Here is a 15,909-nt window from a genome sequence, read left to right on the forward strand (position 1 = left end):
TTTCTCTTCTCCCGGTTCTCCCCATTGTTTGCACTCTTTCTTCTGGTCTTTGCTCAAATGCCACTTTCTCAGTGAGGGTTCCTGACCATTCAAATTAAAGTTGCAATCCCTCCCCACCCCACCACCACATTCTCTGTCCCTCTCCCCTGCTTATCACCACCGAATGTACTATATGTTTCATATTATAAATTTTAGTTATTATCCTTTCCCTCCACTAGAATGTAAGTTCAAGAATTTTTTGTCTGTCTTATTAACTACTATATTTCTAGCCCTTAAAACAGTGTCTGGTACACAGTAGGTGCTCAACAATTTGTTGAACGAAGAAAACATTAATGAGTATTCTAAATACCCATAAAAAAGCTTCTTCGAGCTTATTATGGGAAAGAGGAGTACAAAGGATCCAGGAGTGAGTCTTCTACCCTTCCAGGTGCTCAGCTGAGAACTGCGTATGCATTTGTCTTTCCCATTTGTGTAGATGGACCACTTGGAAATAGCTGTGCTCTTTCAGAAACACCAAAAACTCATGGTGGACTGAAAATAAAATGACAAAATATACAGTGTTGGTTACAACCAACAGCATCTCATATCAGACTCTAGCACAGACAAGTAATAAAAGTTACCAGAGGTTTAAGAAAAATGATTATTTACTGAGTAGCTAATGTGTGCCAGGGGACACAAAGATGATTCAGATACAGGCCTGCCTGCCCTCAAGGAGCTCCAGTCTGGGGGGAAAGATGGCCATGGAAACAGACAACTGCACGATGTTATCATCAGCCCACTGCGGGAAAATGTATTCAGTACAAAGGCAACAGAGCGGAGGGAGGGATTAAGTGTAGTAGCAGAGGGGAGTGACATCTGAGCTGGGTTCTGAAACATGAATAGGGGAGGAGGGAAGGACTCAGGAGAAAAATTTACAAATGAGAAACATTTCACCATTAACTTTTTTTTCCTTCTTGGTAGAAATGCCTACCTATCTGGATTTTAGCAGGAAATAGCTCAGCCAAGCTTGCAGGAGTCAGAGTTGTGTGGAGCAGATTTTGAGAACTCCTGGTTATTGGGACATGCAAGGAAAGTCTGAGTGAAAGGGACAGACGGCAGGAAGGAAGACCAATGGCTTCACAGGGGCAGAGCAGAGGGGACCATTTAGTAACCATAAGACCCATTACGGGCTCAAGGCTCCCATGAGAGAGGGGGGAGAAGGAGTAGGAAGGGCAGGAGCACTTTATTTCTGCCTTGGCCCTTGCCTGGAGCACCCTTTCTCCTGTTTTCCATCTCGCCTACTAATGTTGTCTGCTCCTAAAGAGAGAGGCCAGCTTGGTAGTGCAGAAAGATCCCATGTTCTGAATCTGAAGGCCTGAGTTCGAGTCTTGTGATGTGCCCAGCTTCAAAACCTTTGCTCACCACAGCCTAGAGAGTGAAGTCCGAGCTCCTTGCCTTGGCACCCGAGACCCTTCTCCATCTGGCCTCTGATGACCCCTCCAACCTCATCTACCCCATACCCCTTCTCTCCCCAAATAGCCAAGCTCTTCTCTCGAGCTCTGCGCCTTCACAGACACTGCTCCCTCAGTCTGACATCTTTGCCCTCCTCCTTCCCAAACTACAGAATTCCCATTCCTCTTTGAAGACATGATTCTGGTATTACCACCTCCAGGAGGCTTTTCCTGACTGCTAGGTTAGCAACTGCCTCTTGGCCTCAGAACCGTAGAGCTTCCTCTACCCCCGCATCTGGAGCACATCTGCTCTTGCCTCTTCCTATCTACTCTTTACAGAACAGCCAGGGATCTTTCATAGCACTCACTGCCACTTCTCTGCTTTAAAAAAAGAACCTTCATTTCTTGGCTTACAGACCATAATCTTTACTGTGGCCTATCAGGTTCTGTGTGACCTCACCCCTGCCTGCCTCTCCACCTTCTCCTCTTGCCCTCTGCTCTCTCTGCTCCAGCCAAACTGGCCTTCTTCATTTCTCAATGCACCATGTTTCTGTCTCCCTCAGGTCCTTTGCACTTGCTTCCTCGCTTCAGCCTGGCTAATTTCTACTCATTCTTCAGAGCTCAGCTCAAACCTTCCTTTCTCTGGGAAGCCCTCCTGCACCCCTCCCCACCCCCAAGGGTAGTATAGGTGGTACTCACCACAATAGTAATTTTAGAGCTATTTATGAATTATTTAATACCTGTCTCCCCCTGGGTAGGGACCACACTGTCTTGTTCATCACTGCATAAGAGGCACCTAGAACAGAACCTAGCGTAGAACAGGTGCTCAAGAAGCGTTTGTTGAATGACTGTAGGAGAGCTTAGCTCTTACCACATTACATGAACTCTCCGGTTTACTTGGCTTCTCTCACGCCAGCTGTGAGCTCCTGGACAACTAGCACAGTGTCAGCACCCAGCACCATGCTTGTACTTGGTGGGGCTCAGGAGGAGTTTTCTGAGTGTGGGAGACACTGTGACGTGCTGCCCAGATCCCCCAGCAGTGAAGACTTGGGACACTACTGCTGGGCGTGCTGTCAGCGGAAAGCTTTTAACTGTCAGCCCCTCCAGGGACAGGGCCACCTTGGCTCCTGTCATACCTCTTCCCACGTGGCCCTACGTCCAATGACTGATGAAGGCAGGGATATAAAGGCCTGCCCTGGCCATTTTAGCTCATCTGGGGACAACTCTGATGGGCCGTCCTAGCTCCAGAGTCCCTGTGGGGTCAGCCAAGACTCCTTCCGCCTGCATGGAGCTCCGGACTTCTGCCCACTCCTGCTCCCTCTTCTCACTTCCACAGGTCTTGATCCCAAGGGTGCTCCCTCATAACCATCCTGTACTGCAGTCTCCATGCATCTTGGAGTCTGCTTCCCGGGAACCCAGCCTGCAGCACGCCCTCCGTCCCCACGTCCCCATCTCAGTGCCATCTCTGTCAGGGAACGTTCATTCATTCATCTAAAGTTTGCAGGCACCATCCAGCTGACAAAGTTTCACATGCATTTTTCAATTACTCCCATTCTATACTGTCTGGGTGCGTCAGGAAGGGAGGCTGATGCACTGAACAGATGGAGAAACTGAGGTCCAGAGAGGTGCAGTGACCAGCCTAAGGCCACTGTGCTAATTAGAAGCTGAACTCTCAGATCCATATTTTCAGCTCCCTTTCCCTACCAAGTCGCTGCATCCTGGAACAAGACGGAGCCTCACCGACACGAATTCTGGTCTCAGTGGTCAGAATCCTGGAACCACGGCTCCAGGCTCCGGGAAGGGGAGCGGACTCCCACGCTCCCGCAGTCAAGATGGGGAAACTGGGGTCCAGAGCCTGGCGCTCCACCGCCCGCGGAGAAGGGGAAGGGGGCGCGTCCTGCCTCGCGGGCCGCCCCCTCCCGCCCCCCGCGCCGGGTCCCCCCGCCCCGCCTTTGCCCTCGCAACCCCGCCACCCCGGGAGCGAGTCATGGTGGCTGCACTGGTGGCGGCGTGGCTGCTCCTGGCGGCCGCGGCCTGCGCGCAGCGGGAGCAGGACTTCTACGACTTCAAGGTGGTCAACATCCGGGGCAAGTTGGTGTCGCTGGAGAAGTACCGCGGGTCGGTGAGTGTCCGGCCACGGGGCCTCGGCACCGCCCTGGCCGGGCCTAATGGGGGCTCCCCGCGGCCGGGGACCCCGTCGGGTGTGGCTCCGAGGGGACTCTGGCCGCTCGGCACCCTGCCCTGGCTCCCCACCCCCACCCAGCATCCCCTCGGGGCGCGGCGCCCCCAGGTCCTGCGCCTGGTCCGTCCCGCGGCTACGTGGCACGGCCCCCGCGCACAGTGAAACCCGAAACTCTCGCAGCCGGCGCCGATTTCCCTCTCAGCGACTTGGGGCAGCGGGGTCGGGCCTCTCCCAGAGGCTGAATGCCCAGGCCCCGCCTTTGTCATGCATGGGTGGAAAAAGGAACTCTTGCATCCTGCGGCCTTTGTCTCTCCCATCCCCAGTTTCCACGTGTGGAACAGGGGGATTTGCTGATACTGAGTCCAGTGAGGACATTGTGGAAATGAATGTGCAGTGCAGAGAGAGTTATCCTTTTAGATCCACGGGGACTTACACAGATCATCCTTTAGAGACGACACTAAAGCCCAAAGAGTGAAGGTATTTGCACAGGGTCACACAGCCATAGAAAGCCCAGAACCAGGGGCAGAACCAACCATCCACCCATGGTCTGCTCCAGGCAAATTCCTAAGATGGCAGCTCAGGCCGAGATGTAAGAGTCATCCAGGCTAATTGCTAACTCCTTACCAAGAAGGAATCTCAGCTCAGAGAGGACTTCAGAGAGGAAGTGTGCCTGGGTGAGTCTGAAACAAGAGTGAGTTTTAGCAAGGCCAAGAAGAGCATTCCAGGGAAAGAGAATTGTCCATGCCAAGGCTCAGAAGCAAACAGCAAGAAGGGTGCTGGAGGGGTGGGGGGACTTCAAGTAGTTATGCCTGGAGTATAAAGCATGAGGCTGAGTGGTGGAAGATGAGGCTGAAGAGGGTAGGGAGAGACCGAGAGGAGCCTTGAACACTACATCCAGAGGCCTAGATGTTGCACTGTGTGTAATGAAGAACCCTCCAAGTCTACTTCTCAAGGTGGACCTGGGGCTCCATATGGGAAGGGTGGGGAGTTGGTTTCTAATGCACAGGTGGGCCCAGCATCCAGATTCGGATGGACCACGGGAAAGTGGCTGTCAGCATTCTCCCTGGAGCAAGGCCATCTTTAGTGAAGAAAGTACTCTCTAAGCCTTGAAATTCTCAACTATGCCGAGAGGAATGGGCCCATATCCAGGCCTGGGGCACCTCTTCTCACTCCTACCTCCTGAGGAATGTACTTAACTTCTTCATGCCTCAGCTTCCTCGTCTATAAAATGGAAGATACAAAAAAAAAAAAAAGACCTATCCTCATAGGGTTGCTGTGAGGATTGGAAGAGATAGTGTGTGTAAAGTGTTTAGCATAGTGCCTGGCACAGAAACCCTGGGGGTGGTAACCCTTGTCCTGATTGTCCCCCAAGGTATTGTGAGTTTCAAATGAGACAACAGTGTGGAAGCACTTGGTAGAGTGCTCTGTCCCTGTGTTTGGTGGGCCCAGCAGGAACCTTATCCAGGACTCAGGGCAAAGAGCCAATAAGAGCAGGGCCTATTCCCATTCAGGCCTCTTCTTCCCTCTAGTGCAGCTGGCCAGAGAGCCCCAGGTTCAGCACTTGACCAGCCCTGCTACTTATCAATTCATTATTTGTTATTGAGCACCTACTGTATAATAAGTACTAGGCCGACCCTGGGGATACAGTAATGAGCAAAACAGACAAGTTTCCACTTTAATAGAGCTTATATGAGGTGGAGAGGAGAGAGACAATAAACAAGGAACAGAAAAATGAACAAGGTAATTCCTATGTTAATAAGTGCTAAGACAAAAATAGAACAAGGTCTATTTGTTTTCAGAAGTAATAAGGCATCCAGAATGTGAGGAACAGAAATCCTGGAGAAAAATGACCCAGAGAAGTGATCCTAGAATTCGGAGTGTTTTAATACTCTAGGTCATTGGTAAATCCTAAAAAGCATGGGAGCAAGAGGCCAAGAAATCAATCAGAAAGAAATTGAAAAAAAAAAAAGAGTCACACAGCTGCTAAGAGGTAGAGTTAGAATGTGAATCCAGGCAGTCCAGCTCCAGAGCCCATGCCCTTAATCGCCAGGTTTAGAGGGAGATCAGGAACAGTCAGTTCAGGGAAGCTGTAAATGATGCTGTGAGTTAACCCAAGCTAGGTCTGCCACTGGGTCATTCATTCACCTGCAAATAGTTACTGGCTCATTATGCGTATTGTACTGCAATATTTTTAAAAATTGAAAAAAATAATTACTGGCTCCCACTACATGCCTGGCACTGGGTCCAGCCCTGGAGACATAGCCATGAGCAAGACTGTGTGATTTGTGCCCTCAGGCTAACTGGGAAAACAATCATTTAGATCAATGATGAAGATGGATGAATGGGTGACCAGTTGGGAATGTGCTTGCCTGCAGTGTGAGGTTAGGTACCTGTAAGCCTGAGTGTGTGTGTGTATGGTTTATTTGTTTGCTTGCTTCTCTGTACACATCTGAGTCTGTATCTGTGCTTCTATATGTACATATGGAAATTAACTGTGTGTATTTGGGTGTGTCTGTGTTTTGTCACTTTAAGGATAAGTTTTTTGGTTCCAGGCATAGACCTAGAAGCAGGATTTCCGTCCTTCCAAAAGAGTGGGCAGACACACAAGATGTAGATTAACAATAGGAAACCTTTAATACTCCCATTGCCCAGGGATCCAGCAGAGAAGAAAGAGGAAGACCCCTCACCAGGGAAGGGAGGTAAGGGTCCCAGTTTCTCACCACTACAGGCAGAATATGGATTATGCTGATGCTAGTGGGGGAGGTTGTTCTAACAGCCTGTGGCCCCAGGGAATGGGTCCTTCCTCATCTAGTGGAGGCAGGCTGAAGGAGTTACAGCTCAGTGGTTTGTATCATCTAGCCCGGTGGTTCTCAACTGGGGATGATTTTGCTCCCCAGGGGACATTTAGCAATGTCTGGAGACATTTTTGATTGTCAAGATTAGGCATCTAGTGGGTAGAGGCAGGGATGCTGCTAAACATCCTACAATGAACAAGACAGCCCCCTCACGACAAAGAATTATTCAGCCCAAAATGTCAATAGTGCTGAGGTTGAGAAATCCTGTCTAGCCTGAGCAGTTTGCACCTGTCCATGTCCCGTGTCCCAGGCTGTTCCTGGGAGGTGGCCCTCTTTGTGGAGCCCGCTGGTATAATCCCAGCTCTTCTAAAAAAGTGGCCAGAGAGATAGAGCTGGGCTGCCCATACACAGGGTAAGATTTAAAATCCTTTTATAGGCCGGCCCCGTGGCTTAGCGGTTAAGTGCGCGCACTCTGCTATTGGCGGCCTGGGCCCGGATCCTGGGTGCGCACCGACGCACGGCTTGTCTGGCCATGCTGAGGCTGCCTCCCACATACAGCAACTAGAAGGATGTGCAGCTATGATGTACAACTATCTACTGGGGCTTTGGGGGGAAAAAAAGGAGGAGGATTGGCAATAGATGTTAGCTCAGAGCCGGTCTTCCTCAGCAAAAAGTGGAGGATTGGCATGGATGTTAGCTCAGGGCTGATCTTCCTCACAAAAAATAAATAAATAAATAAATAAAAATAAATAAAATTAAAAAAAAAATTCTAAATTTCTAAAAAAAAAAACTCCTTTTATAATATGTAACTAGAAGCTAAAAACACAGCATTGGTGCCAAATTTGTAATTGCAGTACTATAATCAAGTTCCATCAGCCAGCTTTATATTTATCACCAAAAGGCAATAAATAAATTTATAAATACATTCATATAAATAAATAAATGTGTTATAAGGCAATAATAAATTTAAAAGTTAGTCTAGTGATAGAAGAAAGTGGTATTGGTTTGCTGGAGAGAGAGGGGCAAAAGGGATTGCCCTGGGGTCCTCGGGGTCCTTTTATCAAGAAAATCCATGTCTGTCTATGTACCCATGCAGGTGATCGCGTATGCGTGCACACTTACTTATTCATTCAGCAGACGCTTTCTGAGACTTTTCTGTACATCAGGCCCAGGAGTGAAGTGAACATAGCTCCTGCCCTCAGTGGGTTCACGTTATAGAAGGGAGACCCACACGGATACAGGCAACTACAGTGTAGAGTGATGAGTGCTAGCTGACCAAGTCAGAAACTGAACCCAGGTCTGCCTTTCCACTCCCTCACAGCACCTCCTGATGTGAGCCCACTGGTGCGTGTGCCTCTTTCTGTGAATGTGTTGTATGTGTTTGTGCGTGTGTTGTGTGCTAAGGTATCTTTATGTCACGGTCTGTGTGCAAACGCATTTATGGGTATTGTGTGCTTATTCTCATGAATGTTCATGTATGTGTTTGCACACATATCTGTAAGCCCCTGCATGTTTGATTCCATCTGTGCCTGTGTGCATGTGTTGGTGTATACGTGAGAGCATTGCACACACGTTTACATATGTGTACACGGTGTTCTTGTATGTATGAGAGAGAGCATTAACTGCTGGGGGGGTCACACATGTGGGCATGTCACGGCATGTGCAAGTGCATGCCTCTTCACTGGGTTGCGTATGTGTCTGGGTTTTGTTTTTGCCACCCAGGTGTCCCTGGTGGTGAACGTGGCTAGCGAGTGTGGCTTCACAGACCAGCACTACCGCGCCCTGCAGCAGCTGCAGCGGGACCTAGGGCCCCACCACTTCAATGTGCTTGCTTTCCCCTGCAACCAGTTTGGCCAGCAGGAGCCCGACAGCAACAAGGAGATCGAGAGCTTCGTCCGCCGCACCTACAGTGTCTCTTTCCCCATGTTTAGCAAGATCGCAGTCATCGGCACTGGTGCCCACCCTGCCTTCAAGTACCTGACCCGTAAGTCTTGATCCTTTCCCTCACTCCCTCAGCTGGCTCCCTGGGCAGCAGAACCCACTGGCTGGCCAGTTGACCTGGGGCCCCTTCTAGATGCCCGCATGGATTGATGGTCTGTTCCAGCATTAATCTTTGAGGATGAGGGTTATTCCTGCCTAAGAATATCTCCACCCTTGCTGCCTTGCAGTTCTCCCTCAGAGTCATTCTTGCAGACTTCTCTGAGATCCTGTTTTCATACATAGGGGCTCCTAGAGGGAGACTCGGACTCAGATTTTAGTCAACGTGAATTAGTTGAGTTATGGAGGATGGAGAAACCAAGGAGCAGATGCCAAATGCCTAGAGAAGGCTGACAGGCATCTCCTGTCCTGAGTCAGAGGCAAAGTCTATAGGCCACAGGAGGGAAACCTTGTGAGTTAAAATACTAGATCTTAATATTTCAGAAATAGATCTCTTCTCCAGCCCAAGAAGCCTCAGAGCCACACAGTGGGGTCATGAGCCAAGCTTGTCATGGTCCTGTTTCCTCCCTCAGGACTTTCTCCTCCTTTGGGGGCTCCATTTTTGCTTTCTCCCACTCCGTGCTTCTGGTTGCCTTCATATCCCTCACCTACCCCTCCCAACCCATTCACCTGGAGGAGTAAATGAGAAACAACAGTGTAACAAACACAAGGTCCCTTACTAAGGCAGATGTGAATTTTGCTCTAGGGGTCAATCCTAATGTTTGCTTTCTTTTCCCTATGTGTTTTTATTAGTTCCTTCCCAGTTCCCATAGTTATAGATCAAACCTGGCCATGCTTTAGAAGCACCTGGGGAGCTCTTAAAAATGCATTAGCCTGAGACCTATTGAAGCAGGGCCCAAAAATATGTTTGTTTTAAGCACCCCACCACCACCACCATCATGATTCAGATGCAACCAGTCCATGGACTAACATTTGGAAACCATTAAGATTTCATCAGAGAATAGGGTGTAGACTATTCTGTAGTTTGAAGTCATTAATAAAGGAAGATCTGATATGCTTTATCAAGCACTTCACAGAATCCTAAAACAGCAGTTCTCAACCTTGGCGCCACATTGGAATCTCCTGGAGAGCTTTTCAAAAATACTGAGGCCTGAGTCTTACTCCCAGAGATTCTGATTTAAGTGGTCTGGGGTATGGACTGGGCATCAGGATTTTGAAAAGCTCTCCAGTTAATTCTAATAGAACCACTGCTTCAAGGGAAGGATGGACACCGATAGTGGAATTCCAGGAGAGGGTATGCAGGGAAGCAGTGTAAGAAAGTAGTTGCAGGGCCGGCCCCGTGGCTTAGCGGTTGGGTGTGCGCGCTCCGCTGCTGGCGGCCCGGGTTCAGAACCCCAGGCGCGCGCCAACGCACCGCTTTTCCGGCCTTACTGGGGCTTGTCCCACATACAGCAACTGGAAGGATGTGCAGCTGTGACATACAACTATCTACTGGGGCTTTAGGGGAAAAATAAATAAAATTAAAAAAAAAAAAGTAGTTGCTCTCCTTCTTCCTTTTTCTCTAGAGACTTCTGGGAAGGAGCCCACCTGGAACTTCTGGAAGTACTTAGTGTCCCCAGACGGGAAAGTGGTAGGGGCTTGGGACCCAACCATGTCGGTGGAGGAGATCAGGCCTCACATCACAGAACTCGTGAGGAAGCTCATCCTGAAGAAGCGAGAAGACCTGTAACCACTTTCCCTCCTCTCCCACTGTCCCCTTCGCCCCCCCATCTTGCATGGGTGACCAAAGCAAACTCAAATGGTGCTTCAGAGGGAGAGCCCATTGACTCCTCCCTCCATTCTTATTCCTCCTAGGCCATCACTCCTGCAGGGGAATAATTCTAGTATTTTGATGATTTGAATCTTAGAGCAACCACTAGGAACTCCTGGCCAATGAGAGCTCTTGACCAGTGAATCACCAGCCATTAAGAACCTCTAGCCCCTGAAAACATGTGGCAAATAGAAGTATATCAAGCAATAATCTCCTACCTATTAAGAACTCTGTAAAATGGGGTCAATTCCTACCTCACAGGGCTGTTGTGAGGATTAGGATGAAAGACCTATGAATGTGCCTGGGGCAGTGCCAGCTCAATAGGAGGCATTCAATAAATATTTTTTGCATATAAACCAAAAAATAACTTGTGATCAATAAAAACCTGCACCCACATGAATTTCCAGCCATTGACAATCCAGGCTAGACATTTATATGTTGTTGTTGTTGTTTTCTGGTGTATTCTTTTTTTAATTACAAAAGTAATTCAAATTCATTATAAGATAATACAGGGTGATGTAAAATGAAAATGAAAGTATCCCGCTCATTTTCTATACTCTCACTCCCTGGAGGTAAAACTATTTGCAATTTGGTACAAAGCCTTCCAAGCCTTTTTTAATCAAACTAATCATTATTTCCCAAAAAGAATTCACTGACCAAAAGTAAACTACAATAGCAAATAGGCAAAGGATATGAACAGATAATTCACAGAAGAATACAGACGGGTAATAAGAATGTGAAAAGATGTTCAGCCTCATTCAAGTTGGAAAGATTTTTTAAATGATAATACCCATTGTTGGTAAGGATGTGGGGAAATGGGCTTTTGCATAAACTGTTGATGGGACAACAAACTGGCACAAGTTTTTGGAGGGTGATTTGGTAATATCTTTTAAAACAAATGTTCATACCCTTTGATCCATCATTTCTGCTTCTAGAAGACTCCCAAACTGTGCAAATAATGTGTACGATAATATGTATGTATACTGTTCATAATAGTGGAAATTGGATTCAAGTCTTGTGTCCATCAATATGGCCTGGTAATAAATTATGGTACAAATCCAAATGATATGCTAATACAGTTATTAAAATGAATGAATAAGGGGCCGGCCTGGTGGAGCAGCGGTTAAGTGCACGCGCTCTGCTTGGGAGGCCTGGGGTTCGCAGGTTCAGATCCTAGGCGCACACTGATGCGCCACTGTCAAGCTATGCTGTGGCGGCGGCCCATATAAAGTAGAAGAAGATGGGCATGGACGTTAGCCCAGGGCCAATCTTCCTCAGCAGAAAAAAAAAGAGAAGGATTGGCATAGGATGTTAGCTCAGGGCTGATCTTCCTCACATAAAAAAAAAAAAAGAATGAATAAGATTTCTATATACCACCATAGAAAGTTGTCCAAAAGTGAAAAAGGGCAAGTTGTAAAACAGAATGAACACAGGTACACACACAAAAAATCCAGTATAACCAAGTATAATATTTTTACTAAAAATTTACAATGTTAAGTGAGAGGGAGAGAGGGGGGAGGAATATAGACCAAACTGTTAATGGTGGTTGTCCATGGGGGTGGGGTAGGATAACAGGAGTCATTCACTTTCTTTGTTAAGTATTTCTGAAATGTTTGAATTTTGTATATAAAATACTATTTCACTTTTATATAACATATAAAAAGAGGCAGCTAAAAACTGAGGTGATGGGCAAAGTCACTGGTCGATAATTCACTGGCCAGTAAGAATTTCATGTCTACTTCTCTCAAGGTCACTCTGCTAGAAGAAGGAGGCTCAGATTCAAGTCCTGGCTGTGCCCTTGACTCACAGACTAAGCAAATTGTCCCTCTCTGCTGTCCTCCATTTTCCCACTGGACAACGAAAGGGTTGAACTGTGCTTACTGTGCTTAAGTCTCCCTTAATTGTCCTTCTCAAAAGCTGCCAAAAGTAAATAAAGGCTCCCTGTGGGCTCACCACAAGCTCCCCTGCAGTGGGCTCCAGCCTGCTCTTACACACCTTTCTCCAAGCTCCAGCTCTGCACATGCTCATGTGTGCATGCGTGCACACACACATACCCCCCAAAACCCAGCTATCACAGAAATTTTTGTGGTGGACATCTCAGAACCACGCTCTCAATGGACATCTCTCTGACCTTATCGTGCTTGACCTGTCAGCCACGTCTGACATTGCTGACTGCACTCTTCTCCCTAACACACTCTCTTCCCTTAGCTTTCACGCTCGCATTTTCTCTTGGTTTGCCCCCATCTCTCTGAGTGCTCCTTCCTTCTCAGTGTCTGTTGATGTTTCTTCCTCCTCTTCTCACTCCTTCCCTGTTGGTCTTCCTTAGGGTTCTAGGCTGGTCCCTTTTCTCACTCCATATCCTCTTCTGCAGCCATCTCATTTTTTCTCATCATTTTGAGCACTGTCTACACCCTGATGACACCCAAATCCACGTTGGACTCATATCCACCTGGGCATGTCTACAGACACCTCAATTCAATGCGTCCAGAACTAAACTCATCATCTCTCGCTGACACACCTGCTTTCCCTTCCACCCAGCCTTTGCAAAACCCCTAAGCCTTACCTTTCGCACGCAACTCACTCACTCACCACATTATTCTCATTGTTTAAGCAACTGCCCTCCCTTCTCTCCTCAGCACAGTGCGTAGCCCTTAGCAGATTAAATTTAATTATGTGGTAAGCATTTTGAGCACCAGCTCCATGCTGTCCCTGACTAGACCCTATCCAGAAACCAAAGACGAGCAGTTTCCCCCAGAAGTTTAGAGTCCAGCTGAGGACTTTGCACTCCCAATTAGACCTTCATTCCTATAGGCTCTATCAGCTTTGTGCTGTTCCCAAGTCCCCTCTCACGTGCAAGGGTCCCCTAGGGAAAATCTCACTTTAAATCCTTATAAGCAGTTACCTTAGTCATTGTTTAACTAGTATCTGCTAACGACTTAGTTTTAAATTAATCTCTTGGTTATCAGCTAACACTTGAGTAGTTAATATTTGATTTTCTACTGACACCTTAATTATCTTCTAACACTTTACTTATAAGCCAAATACTTTATTAGGTTATATCCTAGTACTTAGTAGTTTAGTTATTTGCCAAGCTTTAATTATTAATCAATATTTTAGCTGTCTGCTTAAATCTTATTTCTGATCCCTTAGCTATCTGCTATTAGTTTGGAGTATATTAACAAGCCAGAGACCCCAAGTTAGGTGTTTGGGGAGGGGGTCATTTCTGGCTGTGGATATGAGAGGTCTTTGTCTTTTGCTGGGCTCTCTTTTCACTCACGTGATTCTCATTCAACGTCAACTGGTCCCAGGTCCTCAGAGAAAGGGAGGTCCCATCCTAATTGCTTATTTACTTCTCTGAGCTGGGCTGGCACGTGGAGGGAGGAGAGTGTGACTATGAGAGGACTTCCTGGAAAATTATGGTTGGAAGGGACATTCATTCATCAACAAATATTTCTTGAGCACTGCTTATTTGTCAAGTTCTGCACTAGGTTCTAGGGACACATCAGTGAACAGAACATGCATGTTCCCAACTGTCACGATGCTCAGAGAATAATGGGAAAGACAACATTAAACAAATAATTACACCAATTATTATGTAATTAGAATTATGATAAGCCCCAGGAAGAAGTACAAGGAGCCATAGTGTATATAAAAGTGGCACTGGACTTATACTGGAGTTTAGAGAACACTTCCCTAAGGCATGACATTTAAGCTGAGAGCTAAAATTTTAATAAGAATTAGTTGGGGGCAAGAGGTTGGAAGGTCCTAAGCATGGAGTGGCTCAGGCAAAGGCCCCAAAGAAGGAAGATGCGTGATACAATGGAGCCAGTGCTGCCTGGAGCCAAGATCATTCAGGGCTTTGTGGGATCCAGGTAAGAATGATAGTGACCTGACTTAGCATGACAGAGCCTGTCTTTAGTCCCAAGTCTGAAGAAATAAACCCTGCGGCAGAGGCAGACACTGAACTACTGATAGGAGAAGTAGCCTGCTCTGGGGGCTGCCCGGAGGACGGGTCACCATGGAGACACCCGTGGAAGGCAGGCAGCCCTGAAACCTCCCAGCTCCAGCAGGGCCAGCCTGCGGGATGCTGGAGGGGATTGCCTAAGCCTGGGTCCTGCAATTCACCAAGCTGCTTGCACAGATAACTGGGCCCCATCCAGAGTGATCACACTGCAGGTGGTCAAAAGGCCATTTTCAAGAAAGAAACACCGCCTTGGGTATAACAAAAAAATTGCAGCTTCCTCTCCTCTCCACATCTCGTGTAGTCCCTACATCTTAGCCCTCACCTGTGACTTTTACCACTTTGTGTTGGGATAGAGATTTGGCAGCTGTAACAGGAACCCAAAGTAAACACAGTCTCAAATAAAGTAGAAGTTTATTTCTATCCTGTGTAAAAACTGGACCTTTACTCTGCTTCACGAATTAGTCAGCGGCCCAGGCTTCTGTCTCCACCATCCCTAGGATGTTGCCATACTATATGATCCAAGATAGCCGACCACCTCAACCCTATTCCTTTACGGGTATTACATCACATCCTACAGGTTGAAAGAACTTAGTCACATAGGCACACACAGACAAAAGGATCACTGGGAAATAAAGTTTTTATTCCTTATGGCCATATGCCCAGATGAAAACTGGGGGCTCCATTAACATAGAAGAAAGGGAGAACAGATGTTGGGGGGACAGGGGCAGGGACAAATAGCCATCTCTGCCCCACATCTCAACATCTTTCAAATCTCTCTCCTCTCCTTCTTCCTGCTACTGTTATCCTAACTCAGGATTTATCATCCTTCTAGCTCATCTCCTTGGCCCCAACTCCCTCCTCCAATCCATGCTTCACGTTGCAAGCTGAATGATGTTCAAAAAAGCAAATCTAAGCATATAACCTCTCTACTTCAGTGTGCCCCCAGCCCTTATCCTTGAAATAAAGGCTTGGTTCCTTAATCTATCATTCAAAGCACTTGTGCCTCATCCTCCTCCATTTCTTACCTTTGGTGAGAACAAACCAAACTGCTTGCCATTGTCTCTTTCACTCCGCTCTCCCATTGCACAGGTGGAAATTCTCTTCCTTTCCTTGATATTGCTGTATACCTTATCTCCACTGTAGTCATTGAGCATAACAAATGCCTGGCCCATACTAGGTGTTCAAAACACATTTGTTGACTGACTGACTTCACTGTCATCATCCATGTCTGTTTCTGCATGTCCCAGGGACTATCTGAGCCCCTGCATCAGCTAGATTCCCCCTGACCTGAAAGTCTCAAGTCCTCCTGTGGAAGAGGTGACCAATCTCAGTGAGATGGGAAAGCCCAGTCACAAGGTCCCTTCCTCTGATCCCTTGGAATATGAGTGCTCCCCTCTGATCACATGATCAACTGAGCCCTGCTCTTCATTCTCCAGAAGGAGTCCCAGGGCCACAATCGTCCCTGGTATTAGTGACAATTGCATGGGACATACTTGTATTAAAAAATTATTCATTGTTTATCTGAAATTCAAATTTAACTAGCTATCCCATATTTTATCTGGCAACCCTAATCCAGGGTGGAATACCATGCAGTAGGGAGTTGAACTGGACAGCCTCTAGGATCCTTTCAACTCTAGGAAACTAAGATTCTAACTCTTCTGATTTGCCTTGTTCCTCCCAATGAAAGCAGAAACTCTTCGCAGGATTAAAGTAGAAGAGCTGATAACAATAGTTAATAGGCTAATCAACATAACAAATGACAACACCCCCTGACTAGCTGTGTAGTCTTG

The 15,909-nt window shown here is 47.2% G+C and overlaps 1 protein-coding gene across 1 annotated transcript; it reads left to right on the plus strand.

Annotated features, from left to right (window-relative positions):
- Window positions 1–3,396: 3,396 nt before the first annotated feature.
- GPX7 (glutathione peroxidase 7) lies at window positions 3,397–11,209 on the plus strand. The gene is made up of 3 exons (XM_058552426.1): window positions 3,397–3,552; window positions 8,130–8,391; window positions 9,911–11,209. The coding sequence occupies exons 1-3, from the start codon at window positions 3,418–3,420 to the stop codon at window positions 10,072–10,074; spliced, it is 561 nt and encodes a 186-aa protein (XP_058408409.1). The 5' UTR covers window positions 3,397–3,417; the 3' UTR covers window positions 10,075–11,209.
- The last annotated feature ends 4,700 nt before the right edge of the window (window positions 11,210–15,909 follow it).

Source organism: Diceros bicornis, chromosome 13, assembly GCF_020826845.1.
Source record: "Diceros bicornis minor isolate mBicDic1 chromosome 13, mDicBic1.mat.cur, whole genome shotgun sequence".
In the NCBI taxonomy this organism is placed as follows: Eukaryota; Metazoa; Chordata; class Mammalia; order Perissodactyla; family Rhinocerotidae; genus Diceros; species Diceros bicornis.

Excerpts from the sequence above, each read along its gene's own strand:
- GPX7 (XM_058552426.1), top strand. The coding sequence starts at position 3,418 with ATGGTGGCTGCACTGGTGGCGGCGTGGCTGCTCCTGGCGGCCGCGGCC. Across the intron at positions 3,553-8,129 it reads TGGAGAAGTACCGCGGGTCG|GTGTCCCTGGTGGTGAACGT; the intron begins GTGAGTGTCCGG and ends TTTGCCACCCAG. Across the intron at positions 8,392-9,910 it reads TGCCTTCAAGTACCTGACCC|AGACTTCTGGGAAGGAGCCC; the intron begins GTAAGTCTTGAT and ends CTTTTTCTCTAG.